General features: G+C 37.1%; 1 protein-coding gene and 1 non-coding gene across 2 annotated transcripts in view; both read left to right on the top strand.

Moving 5' to 3' along the window:
* The window catches only part of Gtf2a1 (general transcription factor IIA subunit 1), a 33,696-nt gene extending 12,776 nt beyond the window's left edge, over positions 1-20,920 (top strand). The window contains exons 3-9 of the mRNA XM_005343419.2: positions 1,525-1,729; positions 3,654-3,721; positions 6,320-6,395; positions 8,147-8,280; positions 8,551-8,871; positions 13,537-13,626; positions 16,350-20,920. Of these exons, the coding sequence (XP_005343476.1) occupies positions 1,525-1,729; positions 3,654-3,721; positions 6,320-6,395; positions 8,147-8,280; positions 8,551-8,871; positions 13,537-13,626; positions 16,350-16,457 (1,002 nt within the window). The 3' untranslated portion in view covers positions 16,458-20,920. The remainder of the gene's footprint in view (positions 1-1,524; positions 1,730-3,653; positions 3,722-6,319; positions 6,396-8,146; positions 8,281-8,550; positions 8,872-13,536; positions 13,627-16,349) is intronic.
* LOC113456974 lies at positions 2,891-3,033 on the top strand. The gene has a single exon (XR_003377654.1). It is a non-coding gene; the product is annotated as a small nucleolar RNA SNORA79 (small nucleolar RNA).
* Positions 20,921-22,040: the final 1,120 nt, after the last annotated feature.

The following is a 22,040-nucleotide window of genomic DNA, read 5'->3' as shown; positions in this document are numbered from 1 at the left end:
TTACATATTTAAAACCACTACTACAGTAATAATAGCAGCTAGTATTCAGTGGTCACTGGCTTTAACTCTGATAGCTATGAATAGAGTTTAGTATCTTTTTAAGTATTTAAGTATTGGGCTTCCTAGAGAAATAGTTTTACTGTAAATCTGACTTTACTTCATTCTTTCAGTACACTATTGGAAGGATGCTGGAATTGTCACTAGCATGTAGTCATCTGAGAGGATCTTGGAGAAGCCTGTGAATTAGCAGTATCCCAAGAGCAGTTCCTGGCGTTAAAAGCAGTATGTGTAGACGTGCAAGTGTGAAAATGACCAAATTGTTTCATTTGCATTTTAAAGGCTCATTTGGGAGTAAGGCTCTAAATTAAACATTAAGCATAACAGAAAGCAAATATGTTAATGAAATAGTTGGAAATGTTTTCATTTCTTCTTTCTTGGGCAACTTTCCCTCCTCCTCCCATTATAGAATTTACCCTGCAGTGAAATGAGGAGATACAGATTGGGTATCCCTAATCTGAAAGGTGTCACCTACCCAGCAATATTTTCTTTTCACATTTTTTTCAGATTTTGAAATACTTGCATATAATATGCAGTAAAGTTCACTTACGTTTTATATATACCTTATATACATTACTAGAAACTAATTTCACACACTATTTTAAATTTTATGCTTAGAGTAAAATTTTATCAGGTGGAATTTTCGACTGGTGGTGTCGTGTTAGTAGACTGTACATGTTAGTAGCAGTCAGCACAGATTGTGGAATGTTGCAGAATTTGAATTTTTAGGTTATATATGTTCTGCCTATAGAAATGACTAAGCAGGAAGTGATTGTCAATCTTTGGCATATTGCTAGGAAGGAAATTTCAAGAGGTGTAGAGTGACCATTGAGGCCTCAATTTCTTTTTCTTATAAGATTAGACAAATGGAAGTTGTCTATCTTAATTTAGAATGCCTCTACTTTTCATTCTGCTGAAGGAGAGATGAATATTTGTTCTGTTGACTGCTATCTAAGAGATAGAAAATTTGGGGTGTTTGTTTTTGCTTTTTTTTTTTTTTTGAGACAGGGTTTCTCTGTGTAGTCCTGCAGTCCTGGAACTCGGCTCTGTAGACCAGGCTGGCCTGGAACTCAGAGCTCTGTCTCTGCCTCCTAAGTGCTGGGATTAGAGGTGTGTCCCACCACCACCTGATGAGATAGAAAATAAATATTGAGCAAAGTTCTATAAAAGTAATTTAATCAGTGTTTTGAAATGAAAAGAGAAACTGTGATTTTTTAAGGTATTGGCTCTTGGTTAAGCAACTCCTGCCAATTAACATTTCTTGGAATGTTCTTCGTTATTAAAGATGAAATTTGATAAAGGTTTATTTTCCTTATATAAAACTTGTATAAGAATTGCAGGCTATTTTTTTATGATTGTATCATTTCTTAAAATGGAATAAAGTTATAAACACCTAATAAATGTTTTGCCCATATGTCAAGAGTTTTCTTTGACTCACTGAGAAGACTTTACTGTTCTTTGTCTTAGTTGTGGGAGAATAAATTAATGCAGTCTAGGGCAGTAGATGGATTTCATTCAGAAGAGCAGCAGCTTTTGTTGCAAGTTCAGCAGCAACATCAACCCCAACAGCAGCAGCATCACCACCACCACCACCACCAGCAAGCGCAACCTCAGCAAACGGTACCTCAGCAAGCACAGACCCAACAGGTCCTTATTCCTGCATCACAGCAAGGTGAGAGAGCTAGATTGGTCCCTGTCATGTCTTACAAACTACACTTGTCTTTGGGAAGTATTCTTTTGACTCTTGGGTTTCTTGTTTCATGCTTTTAAATAAATACTTGGTTGGGGGAAATTACACTGATTGTTCTATTCCTCTCTTTTGGCTGAGTTTGTGATTGAAAGTATTTGTTTAAGGAAAAAAAAATGGGGATCCTGATCTGTAGAAGCTTATTTCTGAAGGGTTTCATTATGTTATATAAGGTATATATATGGTTTCTTTATAAAACATGTTCTTTCAAAGATATGTTTGTTTTATTTTTTTATCCATGTATATTAGAGAAATTTTGTTGCTTAAGTAGAAAATGAATATGAAATTTAGCATAATTTTAATGCTTGGTTTAAAGAAAAAACTCATTTATAGACTTTATAGGTTTTTACAATATACAAATCATTTTATAGGTTCTGTTTGTTAATCTTTTACTGGGATGTTGTAGAATAGCTATTAGCTATATTTCACAGTTGAAGAAAAATCTGAGCCCTGGAAAGAACCAAGCCAGGTTGTGGTGGTGCACGCCTTTAATCCCCTCACTTGGGAGGCAGAGGCTGAGTTCAAGGCCAGCCTAGTCTATAGTATAGAAGTTCCAGGACAGCCTGGCCTACATTGAAGAACTATCTTGAAAAACCCAGGGAAAAAGAAAGCATTTGACCCATCATACAAAACTTTTTGTTTTAAATATGACAAAATCTATCCAGTTACAAAATTTCCTCAATATTGTAGTTAGATGAATCTTGACTGGGAAAGGAAACATGATACATGAAAGCTTGGCTTAAGGTGGTAACTGTTTGGTGACTCATTTGTTTCATCTCATCTGCGAAATACAAAACAAGTAGTGATATGTAGTAGAAAAGTCTATATTGTTTATAGCTAAGAGATTTTGAATATCTTTTTTTAATTTAAGTTTTACTTAGTTAGTGTTTGTGGAGGAGTGATAGACCATGGTACACATGTTGAAGTCAAGACCGCTTGCAGCAGTCTGTTCTCTCCTACCATGTGAGTTCTAAGGATGGAGTTCTGGTCTTTAGGCTTGGCAGTGAGCGCCTTTGCCCACTGAGCTACCTCAGCACCTCTTACCTATGTTAAGTCTGTACCACATAATCTCATCCTTTCCATCTTTGATGATTGTTCCTCCTATTGCCTTTAGGCATGGCACTAGGATTTTAGATCATCATAAATTAAAATTGATTTTTTTCATTCAGAGAGTATCAAGATAATGGGATTATCTGTGTATTCTCTGAAATTTGCGGGATCAAACAATTATTTGCACTTTTTAGCTGACATCGCCATTGTTTCTGAATTGTGTGTGATGTGTGTGCACATGCAGATGCAGGTGCCCATGAACGTGGTGCGTGCATGGGGTCATCACCCTCTGCTCTGCCTGCTGCATGGAGCAGTGCTGCTGCAGCGCTCGTGCTCTGGGACAGCAAGCACTTACACCCTTGATTTGTATTTTTTAAATAGTTAGTTAAAATGCCTCGATTGTGTAGTTGTCAAGTTGGTAAAAGGATGTTTTATAGGGTTTTGGTTTTTGGTTTGTTTGTTTTTGGACAGGTCTCACTGTGTAGACCAAGCTGACCTTGAACTCAGAGATCTGCTTGCCTGATTACTGGGTGTTAGAATTAAAGGCAAACACTACCATGCCTGCCCTGGTATTATCATTTTAACGTTTTTCAGTATAAAATGAATATATCCCAGCTGTTGATTTCCATAGAAAAATTTAAAAACTTCCAAAAGGGAAAATAGTTGGAGAATATTCTACTGTAGAAATACAAGTATGAAAAGAGTGACGTCGCTGTCGTTTTGTGACATTGCTGTGAGTGTGAAGTAACCCTTGTGGGTCCTTGTTTGCAAATGTCTTTTTTTCTTTGTATCTTTGTAGCTACAGCTCCACAAGTTATTGTCCCTGATTCTAAGTTGATACAGCATATGAATGCATCAAGTATTACGGTAAGACTTGAACATGACACTTACATTGGCTCTAGTTATTTAATTTAAAATTGCAATTATTTGTGTGTATTGTATTTAACAATTTCAGGATTATGGAAGATTTGAGCAGAATAGCTTAATCTTAAACATTAAAGTTCATAAAATTATGTAATTTTCTTCTTAAAAAATACCAAAATACTTTGTGGTTGATATGTTATTAAAACTGTAGGGAATCAGCCAAACATATGCTAGCACCCATAGTTCTGTTTCAGAAATCAGTTAAGTTTAAGAGTATATTTTTTAAACTGCTAAGATTTATAAACTTGCTGAAAATTAACTGTTCTGGACAATTCAAGATAGCTATTTCTTTTTAAATTTAATTTTATTAGTCATTTGAGAATTTTATGTGATGTATTTTAATCATATTTACCCCCTCCTCGAATTCTTCCCAGATCCATCCCTTCTTTTCTACCTACCCTTAAGCCCATAAGAAGCAGGTCAGCTGCTAGTCACATGACTCCTTGTGTACAGTCTTGCTACCTAGACAATATTTACAGTGCTGCACAATACTAGCTATTACAATTTTTTTTAAATATTTATTTATTTATTATGTATACAATATTCTGTTTTGCATGTATGCCTGCAGGCCAGAAGAGGGCACCAGACCTCATTACAGATGGTTGTGAGCCACCATGTGGTTGCTGGGAATTGAACTCAGGACCTTTGGAAGAGCAGGCAGTGCTCTTAACCACTGAGCCATCTCTCCAGCCCTAGCTATTACAATTTTTATTTTTACTTATTTGTATTTTTTAAAAATTCTTTGTGTATGATTGCTTGCCTGCATGTGTATTTGTGAACCACATGCATGCCTGGTGCCTACCTATAAAGCCCAAAAGAGGGTGGCAGATTCCTTGAAGCTGGAGTTACAGATGGTAGTAATCTGCCATGGGTGTGTGCTGGAAATAGAACCTGGGTCCTCTGCAAGAGCAATGAGTGCCCTTAATCACTGAGCCTTCTCTCCTGCCTTTGAATTGCGCAGAGTCGTTTTGATCTCTTTGGCATTAGTTTCTCTACAGCCTTTATTTCCCTAAGCTTAATCCAAATGTGAGTTTTCTAAAAATTTATAGGTTGAACAGAGTATGTAGCAGTTGATGTCTTAAGGAATATGTAAGCATAATGGAATGAAACCCTACCTAAATGTAGTTACGGTTAGATGCATACAAATACTTCAGGTACAAAACGAAGCTAAAAGAGTATTGGAAACCTCTTGGGGCAAGCAAGAGAAATGATATCTTTGGAAGAAATAAATGGAGTAATTTTACCTCAAGTCTCACTGGGGCCATCATAGGGCACTTTTGTAATTCCATTTCTCAGGAGATTGAGGCAAGAGAATCATCATTTTGAGGCCAGCCTGGACTATGCATTGAGACCCCGTCTAAAAAAAAAAAAAAGGAGACTAAAGGGCTTGAGAGACGACTCAGTGGTTAAGAGCGCTGGCTGCTCTTCCAGAGGACACAGGTTCAAGTCTCAGCACCCACATGGTGGTTCATAACTGTCTATATCTCTAGTTCCAGAGGACCCAACACCCTCACATAGACATATTTGCAGGAAAAACAGCACCAATGCACATAAAATAAAAGCAAATTATAAAAAAAGACTATGTCTGAAGAAAGAAAACAAAACAAGACTATGCATGTTAGTATGCACTTGGGATTCCAGTACTTGGGAGGCACAGGCAGTGAACTCACTTCATGTTGAAGACCAGTCTGTCTGGGTAGTGAGTTACAGGCTAGAGAGGATTACATATAAGACTATTCCCAGAAAAGGGAATAAACCCACAGGCTACTAAAATATGAAATTATATATATATTTTCTAATGTATGTAGGAAAAATACCATCCATATACCTTGGAGTTCACGTATCCAGGATAGATGATTTTGTGTGTGTGTGTGTGTGTGTGTGTGTGTGTGTGTGTGTGTGTGTGTGTGTTTGTGTGTACGTACACTAAATCTGGGGGAAATAGCTAAAGTTTGAGATAGTTTTGGCTCCAAGCTTTTGGAATAAGAAACACTCAGCTTAATACATATTTTACCTAGACTATTGTGTCATTGTGTTCATTTTTAGATAATGTGGCATCTTAGAAGAATTGCCAGTTACAGAAGAAACAAAGGAATTCTTTAGATCGTTTTGTAGGGGGACATGTTGATTCTGGTAGAAATGTACAAAATGAAGAAAGAATGGTTTGACGTTGACCTTTAGTATATTGTTACTGAAGCAGGAAATTGGATGTAAAAACGTGGAAGGATGGCAGTCACGGAATGGTGGTCTGATCTGTGGTACGGCATGACTGCTAGTGCATGCATTTCTAAAAAACATACGGTTAGGCCGAGGCTGTGACAGCTTGAATCGGGTATACGTCCTTGTGAGGTTGCTTAGAGTAAGTTCCTAGGGGAAGCAAACAATCAGACCTGTAATTTCCTGTGATACTTGAGTAGGTTGTTTCGTGTGCCACACGGAGCTTCAGTGGCGTTTCAGTCTGTTCTCCCATGCACTGTAAAGTCTGTGGTCTCATTAGGTTCACGTGCAGATGCGATTTCCCCTTTGTTTTTGTTATTCCAGAGTGCTGCTGCTACGGCTGCTACCTTGGCACTCCCTGCAGGCGTGACTCCTGTTCAACAGATATTCACGAATTCAGGTAATTAGAACAAGGGAAGCAATTTTAAATATTGTTCTGAAATTAGCACCAAGTAGCTCTTAATGTTTTATTGTTGCTGAAGGGAGACAATACTGACACTTGTTTTTAGCTTTTGTTAAAAAGAGCTCTAAAATAGAGAACTGTAATCTTTGTTGAGGGTATAGTTGAAAAAATGAGAATTGTAGCCAATGTGGTAGCACACATGATACCAGCAGTTGGGAGTTGGAGGTAGGGGATCAGAACTTCAATGCCATTCTTGATTTCATAGTGAGTTGGAGCCCAGCTGAAACCCTGCTTCAAAAAAAAAAATTTATCATGTTCACTCTGCCGAAGAAGTGGGATTGTTTAGAAATGGTTATTTACTGAGGCTTTTTTTTTTTAACTAAGCATCTGTTTTGCCAAATGAGCTAAATGAAATATTTTAATTAATTTGTGATAACCAAATTAAATTACACAGGACTGGAAGAGCTGATTCATTGTGTATTCTTAGACATATTGTCTCTGCATTAATGTCAAATGCATATTTTTCATCTTATCTTTGGAAGACTTACACAGACTATTATATGGACTGATGTGTATCATTTTTATTTTATTTATTTGTTAATTACTTTCTAAATTTGTGAGGAACCAATTAGGATTTTGTCTTGATGCATGCATTTGTTCACTTTTTTTTTGAGACAGGGTTTCTATGTAGCTTTGGTACCTGTCCTAGAACTAGCTCTTGTAGACCAGGCTGGCCTTGATCTCACAGAAATCCACCTACCTCTTCCTCCTGAGTGCTGGGATTAAAGGTGTGCGCCACCACCACATTGGTTTGCATTGTTTTTCACTCTTAAGGAGCATATTCTGTATATGTTATTGAGTCAAAATTACAGCAGTTCTAATTGGCTTAGCAAATTTTCATTGCTTGTTGAAAGCTTGAAGCAAAGCCTTGTGCTTTGGTTTAAGATATAAACAAGATACTATAGCTTTGTGTCTTTAAATTTTAAAAGCAATCATTGAGATGTCTAATACTGTTTACTACACAGACCCCTACCATGTGAGCAAAAGTAATTAAGGCTGTCTTTAAGTCTTTTTTATTTCATTTTTTAATTTTATATGTATAGCTATTTTACCTGCTTGTTTGTATACCATGTGCTTGAAGTTCCTTGGGAGTGCAGAAGAGGTTGTCAGATTCCCTGGAACTGGTGTTAGAGCTGGCAGTGAGCTGCCGTGTGGTGTTGGGAATGGAGCTCCACTTCTCTGGAGGAGCACTTAGTGCTCGTAACTGCTGTGTTATCTCACTAGTATCCTTGTCACTCTTAAACAGTCTGTTGTTAACGCTTTATTGGTTAGAAAAGAAAAGAAAAAAAAAGCTAATGAAGGGGGCTGGAGAGATGGCTCTGTCCCTGGGTTCGATTCTCAGCATCCGCATGGCAGCTCAAACTCCAGTTTTAGGGGATCTGATATCCTCATACAGACATACATGCAGGTAAAACACCAATGCATGTTAAAAAAAAAAAAAGCTAATGAAGATAATAAATATGGAAAAACTTTTGGAGGACATAGAGGGAAGTTGGGAACAACAGTGGTTGTAGTTTATCATGTATGTATAGTTGATAGTCCTTTGTAAGATGGTCAGTCTTCTAACTTGGTGGTTTTGGTTCTTTGGCTTGAGAACAATATAAATTTGTTTCTTTGTGTATTGCTGCTGAAAAAGCAATTTGGACTATATTTTTCTTTTTTCTCTCTTTTCTTTTTTTTTGCCTTAGGCCAGATTCTTCAGGTGGTTCGAGCAGCCAACGGTGCCCAGTATATCTTTCAACCTCCGCAATCAGTTGTTCTACAACAACAAGTTATACCACAGATGCAACCTGGTGGAGTACAAGCTCCTGTTATCCAGCAGGTAAAGCAATGTTAACCATCCCCAGGGATCCATCTGCTGCTATAGCTGTATGAATTTATTGTGTGGTTCCCCACTCTTTCCCCACAAGTCCACATGTGCACAGTAGTCAAGACAATCTTATTCTGAACTATGTTGTTGTTGTTGTTATCACCATCATCATTATTATTATGCCTCCAATTCCAATTTACATTTTTCATGTTTAAAACTGAATTGGTTCTGTTGTTTTGAACCTGCTTACCAGTTCCTAATAGGTGGTTTTGTTTGCCCTAGGTCCTAGCCCCACTTCCTGGAGGGATTTCACCACAGACAGGTGTCATCATCCAGCCACAGCAGATCTTATTTGCAGGAAATAAAACTCAGGTCATCCCTACTACAGTGGCAGCACCCACACCAGCACAAGCACAGATACCTGCCCCTGGCCAGCAGCAGCCACAGGCCCAGCCTGCTCAGCAGCAGGCTCCATTGGTGCTGCAGGTTGATGGAACAGGGGACACATCATCTGAGGAAGATGAAGATGAGGAAGAAGACTATGATGATGATGAAGAGGAAGATAAAGAGAAAGATGGAGCTGAAGATGGGCAGGTGGAAGAAGTAAGTTTCTAGTAGAAAGGAAAGAGACTTGAAAAGAGAAGCCACTCATCGTTTACTGTTGTGTTTGTGTTAAACAGACAAATGACCTGCTATGTCTTCAGAGGCAGAGAGAGGAGGATGCTTGAACCCAGCTAACCCCAGGGAAAGGTGTTACCCACTTTGAGTGTGGGTCTCCCTACCTCAGTTAACCACATCATTACAGACCATCATAGGCATTCTCAGGAGCTAGATCACCTGTCCCTCATAGGTTTTCCTGGAGGTTTGTCTCCTGTGATTACAGAGCCTGTTAGGTTAATATTAGCAGTGACCAGCCATGGCAGGTGCATTTCTTAAAGGTATGACTATGAAATGGAAATATATTAATAGGGATAGTACAAACCAAATTCTTGCACTAGTTATTCATAATGTGGCTTAGATCAGAAGGATGTAATTGATCTTTTGTTTTCAGTGATTAAAAAGGCATGGCCGTATTTGAGGAGAAAAGCTGAATGTGACGGCTCCAGCCAAAGCTGTCTTTTGGCCTTTTTTTGTTTTGTTCCATACCAGGTCCTCAGTAATTGGTCTTCATACCTTTTTCTTGATGTCTGTAAACATGGCCCCGTTTTCTCCATTCTTCCAGGATAGTTACTCTGTCCAAGGTGATTATTTGGCCCACCATAGTTTTCATGGTTAATTGCTTTGGCATAAAATGGAGTCTTCTGTCTTTTAAATCTTAATACTAAATTCTATTTCAATTTAGTTATTTATATTTGTTTATTATTTTGGTTTTTTTGGAGACAGTTTCACACTGTAGCCTAGAGTGGAAATCATTATATAGCCCAGATTGACCTTGAGCTTGTAATAATCTCCCTAGTTCAGCCTCCCAGGAATTATAGGTATGAGCCATTGCTTGGGTCTAAACATTTTTTTTTTCTGTATAATTTAGTTAAAGATAGTTATTAAATATTTGAGGAATGAAAGAGAATAAAGTATTTTAAAATATTACTATCCTGGCAGCCACCATTTAGGTGAATTTTTTTTCTATTACTTAAGTGTTTTGGTGTTCCCTCCCCAGTTACAGCCTCTTCCTTCTGCTTTCAAAGCATCTGTGCCAGACTTAATCATTAACTTGTCTTTGTATTTCAGTATGTGTTTATATTTCCAAAGGTAATACTGCTTGAGTTTTTCTTGTCCATGAATAGTATGACTCCAATATTTTTGTTGTATTTTGTTAATTTGTCTTAAAATGAAAATCCTGAGGTTCAACCAGGTTGTTGCATATAATTGTAATTATTTTTACTGTTGACTGTACCATTATTTGATTATCCTTTTGAGAACTAGAGGAACAGGCTAGTTCTTTACAGCATTTTAGATACTGTATGTGTCTTTTGGGAACTCATACATGTATTTCTCTTCACTAATATACATGAACATGGACTTGCCAACTTACTGTACTGAGTTTGTTCTGCCAGTTTTGTCTAATTTGTTGATGTCAACATGTTACCACTTCCTAATATTGGCAGACTTGAATTTTTCCAGTCTGGCAGAAAAATGGTATCTTAATTTAGTTTTAGTTTGAACTTCCTCAAATACTTAGGAGCTTCAGCCTCTTTTCAGTATCTACTTGCTGTTTGTATTTTTATTATGTGGAAGTACATATTTAGCATTATCCTTATCTTTTTTCCAGTTTTGGTCCTTCTCTAAGTGATACTTCTATTTCATTTCCTCCTGCTTGCCAGTGTTATAGATGTGCATAGAACTTTTAATTGCCATCATTGAGCCAGACTGATGCCTTTTGTAAAAATGCTTTTGTTGATTCTTTTGTTTTATTTGTAGATGGAGCTTCTTTTAATGGTCTGTTATTTGTTAAGTAAAATGTTACGTAATTTGTTGTCTTTTGTAGATGTTTTTTAGGGCTAAAGGAATTCATTTCTTTGTAATTAACCAAGTGCTTTGCTTTTTCTCTTTAAACTATAAGGAAATGTATTTTATTTGATTGTTTACTGCTTTTCTGCAACCAGTTGATAGTCACAATGTCTGATTCAGAATGTCATTTATGAATTTCATTGATTGATCTTAATTGACAAACCAGTCTTGAGTTCCCGATATGACAAGCTGAGGGCCCTGTACATTGTATTCTGTGTAACTGCCAGAATCACATTGACAGAGTTTTGCATCAATGTGCATGAGTGCTTCTGTAACTTCTTTTCTTTCTCACAAGCTTCTCACTGGTTCTCATGTTAATAGTAACCTTTATGAAAGAAATTGGACTTTTTTGTTTTAAAGGTCATGCGAATCTCTTATGTATTTTTTTTGTCGTTATTAATTTATTGTTGTTTTTGAGACAGGGTCTTATGTAGCCCTGGCCAGCTTGGAACTCTGTGTCTCCTAAGCATTAGGATTAAAGTTGTGCACCACTGTCTGTGCCTGGCTAAATTTGGGGTTTGGGGAATTTTGTTGTCTTTTTTTTTTTTTTTTTTTTAAGGTGGAGTCTTATTATGTAGCTCTGGCTGTCATGGAACTCAGTACATAGACCAGGCTAGTCTATAGTTCACCAAGATCTGCCTGCTGCCTCTGCTTCCCAAGTGCTGGGATTAAACGTATGGGCCACCATTTGCAGCATCTGTGGGTATTATTAAAGCTTGTTACTTTGCTCTGCCATTACCTGTCTATCCCTCAGCTCATGAGAGCCCTTACTAAGTAAGGTCTCATTCTTAAAACTTTAAGCAATTCAGTTCTGCCAATGACCTGAATGAAAGGTTTGAGATGACATTATCATGTCATTAGGGAAATGCAATTCTAAACCACAATTAGGGGTGTTTTGCCTGCATATATTCCCATGTAACACATGCATGCAGTACCTACAGAGGCCAGAGAAGAGGGTGTCAGACCCTTGAAACTGAAGTTATAGATGGTTGTGAGCTGCCATGTGGGTACTGGAATTGAATTCAGGTCTTTTGGAGAAGCAGCCAGTATTCTTAATTGCTAGAGCCATCTCTCCAGCACAGGATGGTATAATTTTAAAAGTGTGTGTGTGTGTGTGTGTGTGTGTGTGTGTGTGTGTGTGTGTTGGTGAGGATTTGCCAAATTTCACTTTCAAGTACATGTAGGGAAGAATTAAAATCAGGTATACATGAGTGCTCATGGCAGCACCCCTTGACTATTCAGACAGAAAAAGCATCTGGGTGTCTGTTAGTATCTTCTGAATGGCAAGTAAAACATGTCATAGCCATACAGTGAAATAGCATTTAACTGTAAAGAAGCATGAAGAACTGAGTACATTGACAACCTGAAAGCGCAGCACAAAGCCCACAATTCGTATTGTTCTATTTATGTATCCAGGATAGGCAAGTTCATGAAGTCAGACAGCAGATTGGTGGTTGCCAGGAGACAGGAGGGACTGTAGAGTGATAGTTTCTGGGTATGGTTCATGAAGTGCTCTGCAGCTACATAGCAGTCATGATTCCATTAGGAATGTCTGTGGTGCAGCTGAAATGTACATTCCCAAAGGGTTAAAGTTTTATCATTTCCTCCCACTTAGCATAGATATTTTTATTTAAATATCCATACACACCTATGTTTGAGTGGCATACACCTAATACAACTAGCTTTTATCATTCTTGCTTATTTTCCTTTCTACCTCTGTTTTGACTTGTCTTTTTCTTCCTTATTTTTGTCTTATACCACGAATGAAGCTCAACCTTATTTTATCCCTTTCTTTGGTTTTATTTTTGGCCCTGAGATATTTCATTCTCTGCATTTAAGAGTAATTTAAATCTTAATTATTATATCTCCAACATAATGTCTTCATAATGACAAACAGTACTGATTTGGTCTTTAGTATAGTCCTAAGGCCACACTACAAACTTATTGTATTCTTCTGCTTCTCTGACGTTACTATTGGCTTGCTTTGTTTTGACCTCACAACACAACCTTCATATTTTCTCGGGTTTATTTCTAGGTACCTGAAAATTTATTGATGAGAATTTATCTTGTGCAATTATTAAAGAATAAAGATTATTATTATTATTATTATTATTATTATTATTATTATTATTATATATTTTTGAGACAGGGTTTCTCTGTAGGTTTGGAACTTTCCCTGGAACCCTCTCTGTAGACTAGGCTGGCCTCGAACAACTCACAGAGATCCATCTGCCTCTGCCTCCTGAGTGCTTGGATTAGAGGTGTGTGCCACCACCACCTGGCAAGCATAAAGAAAAATTTAAAAATTACTTTATGTGTATGGCTGTTTTGCCTGCATGTATGTCTGTTCACCACATGAGTGCCTGGTACCTAGGGATTCCAGAAGAGGGCATTTGGTCCCAGGATTAGATTTAGAAATGGTTATGAGCTGCCATGTAGGTGCTGGGAATTGAACCCAGGTCTTATGCACGAGCAGACAGTGCTCTTTAACAAATAAACCATCTCTCTAGCCCCGAAAAAAATACATTTTAATCCCTTTTGATTTTTATGAGTGCTGTAGCTTAACTTTTATTCAATTTCTTGCTGAAATAACATCGACAAACCTTCTGTATTGACAGCACTACATTCAGTGTGTGCAGACACACCTTATAACACTTAGTTCTCAAAGAGCATCAAGGTCATGCTTCTTCTTACTATATGTTACAGGAAACACTATAGCAATCCATGAGATCTATGTGTAAATTCTCCTTTTATTTGCAGGAGCCCCTCAACAGTGAAGATGATGTGAGTGACGAGGAAGGACAGGAACTGTTTGACACAGAAAATGTTGTTGTATGCCAGTATGATAAGGTACGGACTTCATTTTCAGTTGTGGACGTTTTTGTTGTTGTAGGGTCCTCCTCTAAACCATCTTCTCAGTCTTAGAGAAAGGTTTAGGGAGACGATGACTGTCCATATTTTAATTTTATGTTTTACCTCTGAGGTGAAGTATATTAACAATCAAGGATGACCTGGAACAATGTAGGTGGCTAGCTCGGGGTGGCTTCGTAGTCAGTTGTACTCCTGCCTCAACTTGGGATTAGAGGTGCACGCTACCCTGTCCAGCTTGCTTTCTTTACTTTTATAGACAGTGTAAAAGAGAGTATTGGGATTGTTTCAGAGACTGTCTGAGTAAAATGAACTCTCCAGTGTTACCTTTGAAAAGTAAGTAGTGAGTAAAATGATGAGAGATGATCATTTTTCTTTCTTTTTATAAAAAAATTAATTTTGGTTAATGCAGATTGGTGCTTTGCCTGAATGTGAGGGTGTCTGGTTCCCTAGAACTGGAGTTAAGACCATGTGAGCTACCATGTGGATGCGGGGAATTGAACCTGGGTCCTCTGGAAGGGAAACCAGTGGTCTTCACCGCTGAGCCATCTCTCCAGCTCCAAGATGATCATTTTTCTTTTCATTCTACATCAGCTTGTAAACAGCCCCTTTTCTTTCAATGACACAAACTCAAAAGAAAACTTCACCTTCACACACTTCAGTGCCCTTGAGTCTGGAAAGACCCAATTGATATTTTATTACTAAGAGGACCAGAAAAATAAGAAGTACCAAAAACCAAAAAACAGATGAGATTTAAGAGATTGCTTAAATATCATGTTTTCTAAATGATCTTAGGCAACTCCTCTGAAAGGATCATTTGACTCCCAAAGGGGTTGCAGCCCACAGGTTGAGAACCATCGTATTAGTTTTTTTGTTGGTTTTTATAAGTAAGTCATTAAGCAGTAAGCTCTTGCCTATCATGAAGTTTATAACACTTTCACATATTACATTAGTTTTTCTTTGTAACCATGTATTTTTTTAAAGAAATGTTTATTGAGTAGCAGGGAGTAAGTACTTAGGGACAAGGATTGTGATAATGAACATGGATTATTTGTATCTTTTAGCTGAAAGAAATCTTAAATTTTTTGTTATAATGAATATGATAAGTAGTGCTTACATGAAACAAATCTATAGAATGCCAATGTAATGGATCTTACTTAGTAAAAGGTAAAACCAGGCCAGTTGCATGCCAGTTACCTAAGGTCAGACACATTATTGATACTCTGATAGTATATACTTTTGTACGTTGTGACTTACCCTTGACCACAAACAGTACTGCAAATGGAATTTTTTTTTTTTTATCTGTAGAAAAAGGTATATGGGGTTAAAACAGCAGGAAGTCTTAAGGGACCTGCTTGTAGCCAAATACCCAATGCATAATTTCATGATAGCAAATTACCAAATGAGAACTTGCCTACAGGATATTTCTCAAAGTATTTTCCTATTGTAAGAGAGTATTCTCCTTGATAAGCTATATAGTGTTTTAAATGTTATTAAAGTTGGTTTATCTTGCTCACAGATACGCTCATGTTTTAAACTAATAGAGACTTGGGTTGGTTATGTAGCTTAATTTCATAGTTTTCAGAGCTGTATTTCAAGAATCAGAAAGATGAAAAGTATAGTCAGAACTTTGACAGACTATAAAGGTGAGTTAGTCTGTGGTTAGTTAAAACGAGGATAAATGTAATTTGGGCCAACTTGAGTTTTAGGATTTTTTTTTTGAAGCCTAAGCTTTATATTTCAGTAGTGAGTCTATTCTAAGACAAGCACAGGAGTAATGACGTTTATATTGCCAGACAAGCATGTCTTAATTGAAATGCTAGCAGGATGGCAGGTTTAGGTAATTGAAGGACTGTAAGGCATAGTGAAAACAGTATCTAGTGTGACGTTTCAACCTGTTTATAGCTCATTTCATGTTAAGAAATTTTCACTGGACATTAGCCCTTCTGTTGGCTTTTAGTGTGTTCATGAAAGGCTTAAGGCCAGGAAAGGGATACTTTTAAAGTTTTACATTATACTTTTATGTAAATAAAAATATTATTTATTACTCAACATAACTTCAGTTTTGAATTTCTGGACTTATTTCTAAATGTGAGAGTCTCTTCCTTCTAACATTATTGCTATCTGTTTTATTTTAACAAAAGTTTGACTCTAGAGCAGAAAGATTGAAAGGGAAATTCATAAAACACGATTTTTATATCAAAAGGCAGCTCCAGGATCAGTAAGTGAAAGGTAGAGGAAACAGGTTTGAGGACAGGGTAAAAAGTCTAGATAAACTTCTAATTATAGTCAGGTAGACATTGAACAGCCATTTGTCCTAAATATGCCAGAGGGTGTCTGTGCTAAGAGTATAGGTCATAGGATTTTAGAATTGAGAGCTCAGAAATGTCTATCTAGTGATTATTTCTGCTTTATGGTGAAAGGTCCATGCTAGGTTTTGAGAACAGTAGGCTTGTTTTACCAAAAGAAAGAAGGCCCTAGTTGTATTACTTGCAGATAGCTTGTAATTATTTTAGTGAATACGAGTTACTGAGAGGTATTAATGAATTCAAGAAAATTTTAAATCTAGAGGTTTTTTGCTAAACATTAAGAGACCAATTTCCAAATACATTAATTATATGAGACAAGCTTGTGGTTTTATTATCCATGGGGTTTTGTTGTTGTGTTTTCCTCTTACATCTTTTGCCTCCTCAATTTTTGTTTAGATACACAGAAGTAAAAATAAATGGAAATTTCATCTCAAAGATGGCATTATGAATCTTAATGGAAGAGATTATATATTTTCCAAAGCAATTGGAGATGCAGAGTGGTGAAGAGTTGCTTCTTTCCTTTTATAAGTAAGACAAAAGAAACTTAAAAAGTTAAAATGGACGGTTTGAAACTTGGGACATATATCAACCAAAACTTCACTTCTGCATGTCAGAACAGCGCAGTAGAAGCAAAGCTACTGGAACAAAGCTAGACCTTGACAACATAGACACTACTAACTGGCAAGCCATGGAACTGTAGCACCTGGGGTTGTTGGGTGGGGGGAGGGGTTGTGTAGGAAACTGTAACTGTCGATTTAAATACAGGAACCTGCCATTGGTAATTAGCATGTAAAGCTTTGTTTATATTACTTTCTCCAAGTTTGGGTCAGTCAGAAGATACTTGTTGGAATGATCTGAAGAAATTTCCCTTTTGATAGATTGAACTGAAACTGCTTATTGTATGTGGTTATATTTGGTACAAATTGCGTGAAGCTTTTTACAGAAGGGCAAGAATTATGGTGTTGAATTTTAATTCACTGTGTAAGAAGATTTAAAACTCATAATAGGTCTTAAACATTTTTACTTGTTACTCTCCCTCAGTAATACATACCTCTTGCTCCCTGCTGTCTGAAACATCTACCTTAGATTTAAAGAAAGGATCAGTGGTCACAATTTGGAAACAAAGTCGACCCAGGAATGGATGCTTGTTTTAATTAGGTTTTCATACTTGTTAAATGTAACTTAAGACTTGGGTCTTACCTGCGTTGAGTAGAATTAAAGTGACAGCTTGATTTCCATAGAAAAACTGTACTCAGTCACATACTTTAAGAGACTCCAAATTGGCTCCTCAGGAATATGTTTATTCACAAAGGTACCACCGAGCTGAAATTGTACAGTACGCTTGATATGTGAAGGTTTTTCTTGTTGGGCTACAGTGTGTGCTTAGCTGTTCATTTAGTTTTTATGTAACATTGAGATGGCATTCTGTACATTGGTCTAAGAAGCATAAGGGCAGGTGGTGAGGACTGGATTTTTATTAAACAATTTAGTAATTATAAAAGTTTCTTGTGTTTACTAGTAAAGAATTTTAGAAATTATTTTAATTGAACAAATTTTTTAAAACACTTTGTAATTTGAGGGGAATGCTTGGGGGTGGAGGGGGTAAAGGGAGGTGGGCCACTAAATACAAATTTACCTCTCTTTCATTGGGTAGCCCTTCCAGGCCATTGATGATCTAGACTTGGGCTCCAGTTTGCACATTGGAAAGAAAGTATAGAGATTTGACTTGTATATTAAAAACTCTAGATACTCGCTGTATGTGATGAGAATGTGTAGCTCTGGTTCGTTCCTGTAAGGGGCTCTCAACAGTTTGGCGCTACAGTGGGTCAGCTTCCTGGGAACTGCAGGAATGCTCACTCACCTTCTCTCCTAGTGACTAACAACATTTGATTCAAGTTAACTTGCCTGTTGGTTCTTTTGTCTTCCATTTTTGTCTTCCTTTAATTTGACTTTATGTAGTTCCAGAAGTAACAGATGAACTAAAGTATATTACAAAAGAAAAACTGTGAGTTATATATATATTTATATATATATAGTGCTTCTTTAAAGCACATATTTTTAAATTTCTTAATGCAATTGATTCTCCTTCCCCACTTATCACCCCACTAAACCAGTTTATGTTGTGGAATTCGGTATGAGTGGTGGTGTCTTAACATGATAGTAGTTAGATTTTGCTTTATCCCATAACTGGTAATACAGTTTCTTGTTCTATTATTAATACAGCCTTTTGGGGAAAGTTTCTTTATTCTCTGTTCTCAAAGTACATGCAGTTCTGTTTAATTATAACACTTGGAGTACAGAGGGAGTAAAATCCCATGAGTTCTATTCTCAGTTGTCCCTCAGTTTAGTTTCTAGAAGATTTGTGTTTATTGAGTGAACAGGGACTGAACTACCTATGGCAGTGCAGCAGTGTTGCTTCAGTGAAACTTGGGCTCCCCAGGAGCTGTTCTGTTACTGAAATTCGGATGACTTTATGATAATTCAGCACATGACCCTGGGTTCTCTGTGTAGTCAAACATTGAAGGTTAGCGTTGTACACCGGCTTGTTTTTTCAAACATGAACAACCACTTCTTTCAGAGTAACACACGGGGTTGTTTTGAAGCAGGAAGTAACCATTTGTATCTGTACCTATGTATTGCCTATTAATGGTGACCTCCTGGAGAAATGCTTTTATATGTGAAAAATTCTGAAAGCTGGTTCAAACAACCCTGCACACCAGGTTGTGCTCTTATATGCTGTTATATTGTGTTCCTTTTTAAATCAAGTAGCATGTTGTGTTTTTTTTATTACACTAGCTTTTGCTATGTAAATGTCACTTGCTTTGACTTCTTAATCATGTTTTGCTATTACATTTAACAGATGATGTCATTAAGTTCTATTAAAATGTCATTCCTTTGGAAAGGCAAGGGAGTCCCACTTGCAGAATTTTAAGTAGCGTGTTTATCCAAAAAGTGGATATAGTTCAGACTTGGGAATCCTGAAGTAGGCAGTGTTTTCAGAAGGTGATCTGTTTAGATTTGTATCAGTAGTGATTGCACCTGTTACATAACATGATACCAGTAGTGCTAAGGTAAATGTACACAGAATGACAGAAGTGGAGATGTGTGCCTTCCAGTGTCTGACCTCTTGCCTGGTGTCGTTTGCGCTCTCAGACTCTGGAATGCCTGAGAGCACGGACACAGCTTGGTCACCTGCGGTCTGTCAGGCAAACGTGATAGGACTGGAACTTGATGTTTGAAGTGTGCACATTTCTGTTGACTCCGCATCACATTTACACTGTTGCCTTTTAAGTCACGTGTGGACAGTGATTGAAATGTGTTCTGGATAAACCTAACAGATTCTGGCTTTAGAAAACAGTGTAAAATATACTAGTTTTTATAGAGAGGCTTTCTTTGTATTGAAAATCCAGGAGTTTTCTTTTGGTGGCTTGTATGGACGAATGCAGAGTTGTCTCCCTCTGAGAATGTTTTTTTATTATCTTATAGCAATAATGTCACCATATTAGAGGGTAAGTATTCCTTGTATAAGAAAACAGACATATCTCCTCTTAGCAACCCCTTTATAATAGCGTTTTCTTCTACTTGAGAAAGTTATTTTCTCAGATTACTTCATCTTGAACTGAGCTTTTGTGCAATGTGCTATTTCATTGATCTTTGTACATTTTCGTTTCTTGTTTCCTGCCTACCTGTTTGAATCAGCTGTAGCAGATACTGACTTTTTGTTTTAAAAATGGTTGTTTTGTGTGTTTTCTCATGTGTTTACTGTTAGGCTTGGATTTTGATCTGTTATTCCTATGGAAATGATTCTGGTTTGTAGTCTTCCTCCTGGAAACCTGCCTTTGTCTTTTCTTTGTCATCTTTTCTGCATGCATGATTTAAGGAAGAAAGTGTCTTTTTTTTTCTGTCTTTTTTTTTTTTTTTTTTTTTTTTTTTTGCTTATTTTGAGGAACAAAAGCTTCCTTTTTGAGGAGAGAACAAAACATTACAACATTGAATCAACAATTACTCCTTCAGCCAAGCTTCCTTAAATCAGTCCGGTATGCATTGGGTCGGGGAGGGTTAATCCCTAGCTTTTCGGAGCTACTATTGTCGACTGCTGTTGTACATACTGTTATGTGTAAGGGCGTAAATATATTTATTATGTTTGTAAAATTCATTCTGTACACTTGCAGATCAAGGTTGCTCTTCTGTGATATATGGGTTGTTAGGTTTTAAAGACCATCTTGGAATACAATTAAAGAGCTTAGTATTTTGATGTACTAAGACCTATTTTAAGTTTAATATTTTACCTTGCAAAAACTTTAATTAAAGATGTTATTTAAAAAAGTAATGTTGCTTGCTTTGCTTACTGGTGTATGACATTGGCATACGGACAACTGACGAAAACCATACAGTTTAGACAGGAAAAGTTCAACAAAAATAGGGATATTGTTAAATTCTGTACCCTTAGTTAAATTCTGTACCTTTAAGGTAGTGGTTTGGGGATGCCAGACTGAATTGTTAAACTGTCTTAGATATCTTAAGCGCTTTTAAAAGCTGTGTTTTCCAGGCACAGAGGTGTTTAGGATGGGTAAATTCACACCAACTAAATGTAAATTAAGGTTAATATAATTAGCATTGTATTGAAAGAATATTTCTACTCAAAAGCTTAGATTGCTTAGGATGAAGTTACTAAGAACATCATTTCATTTCTTTGTCTGGCTAAACTGTTTTCTCTCAGTTCAGAGTTTGTAAATAATTGCTTATTAGGAGATTTGGATTATTGAGGTTTGTATTACATATTGAATATATTTTGTGTTACTTTAGAAGATATTAAATTACTAGCAGTATTTTGATTTTATAGTTAATTCAAATGAATCATTAAGAGCTTGCCTTTTGTAATTTTTTATCTGTTATAAACTACTTTATCTAAGGAAACATGCAGATTTTAACTATTAAATAATCCTAATAAAGATATTTTATTTATTGCCAGCATTTCTTGTATTTTGCAGTTTAATTCAAGCTCCTACATTATGATCTGAATTCATGTGACCTGAGTTCCTATCTGTGAAATAACAGTGGCAAGGTTTTGAGTATGAAGTTATTTGGATAATTTAAAATTAGTATAAAAAATAAATCATCAAAATAAAAATTGTCGTGTGATTGAGAAACAAAATGTTTGTTCACAAAGCAGCCCAGCGGGAGAGTTGGCGGACCTTTGCGGCTACTAGGAGCAGCCCAAGGCAGAGGAGGGAAAGGAAAGGCTCGGCATCAGAGTGGGAAGACTGTATGCCCTGAATTACATGTCTGAAACAGATTTGTTTTTCTTTCTTTCTTTTTTTTTGTTTTTTCGAGACAGGGTTTCTCTGTGGTTTTGGAGCCTGTCCTGGAACTAGCTCTTGTAGACCAGGCTGGTCTCAAACTCACAGAGCTCCACCTGCCTCTGCCTCCCAAGTGCTGGGATTAAAGGCTGGTGCCACCACCGCCTGGCTTAGATTTGTTTTTCGAAGTTGAAATTCATAGAGAACTATACATTTTTTTTTTTTACTGTGTGTATGATTGTTGTCCCCCCATTCCCCCCATGTATATACATGCACCATGAGCTTACAGAGATCAGAAGACGGCATTGGATCCCTTGGTTGGGCTCTGCCATGAGGGTGTTGGGAATCAAACCCAGGTCCTCTTCAAGAGCAGCCATTGTTCATAATGGTTGAGTCATCTCGTCAGCCTGGGAGCTACACTATTTTAAAGATGAATTTCCCAAGTACGCGTGGGTCATGTGAAGGGAAAGCACGGAGGTGACAAGCACTAATCCATGGTAATCTCTCCTTGCCAAAGTGCCCACTGACTTACTCTAGTCCGTGGAACTTCCATGCTAATGATGTATCCAAGAACAATGCAATAGCCTGTGTTTTAATGTGCTGTGGCCGTCTGACCAAGTCACATAGCCTGTATCGTACTGGGATTTTTTTTTTTTTAAGCCGTGTGATACTTGACAAGAAGATTCACTGGGGGTGGGGGAGTTAAGAGATAAGAGAGAGAATACAATCAATGTACATTCAGTGTGTGTGTGTGTGTGTGAAATTGTGAAACAGTAGAAAAGATACC

Source organism: Microtus ochrogaster, chromosome 1 (genome assembly GCF_000317375.1).
Source record: "Microtus ochrogaster isolate Prairie Vole_2 chromosome 1, MicOch1.0, whole genome shotgun sequence".
Classification (NCBI taxonomy): domain Eukaryota; kingdom Metazoa; phylum Chordata; class Mammalia; order Rodentia; family Cricetidae; genus Microtus; species Microtus ochrogaster.
The sequence above is the reverse complement of the archived record's forward strand: the minus strand, read 5'-3'. Positions and strand labels throughout refer to the sequence as shown.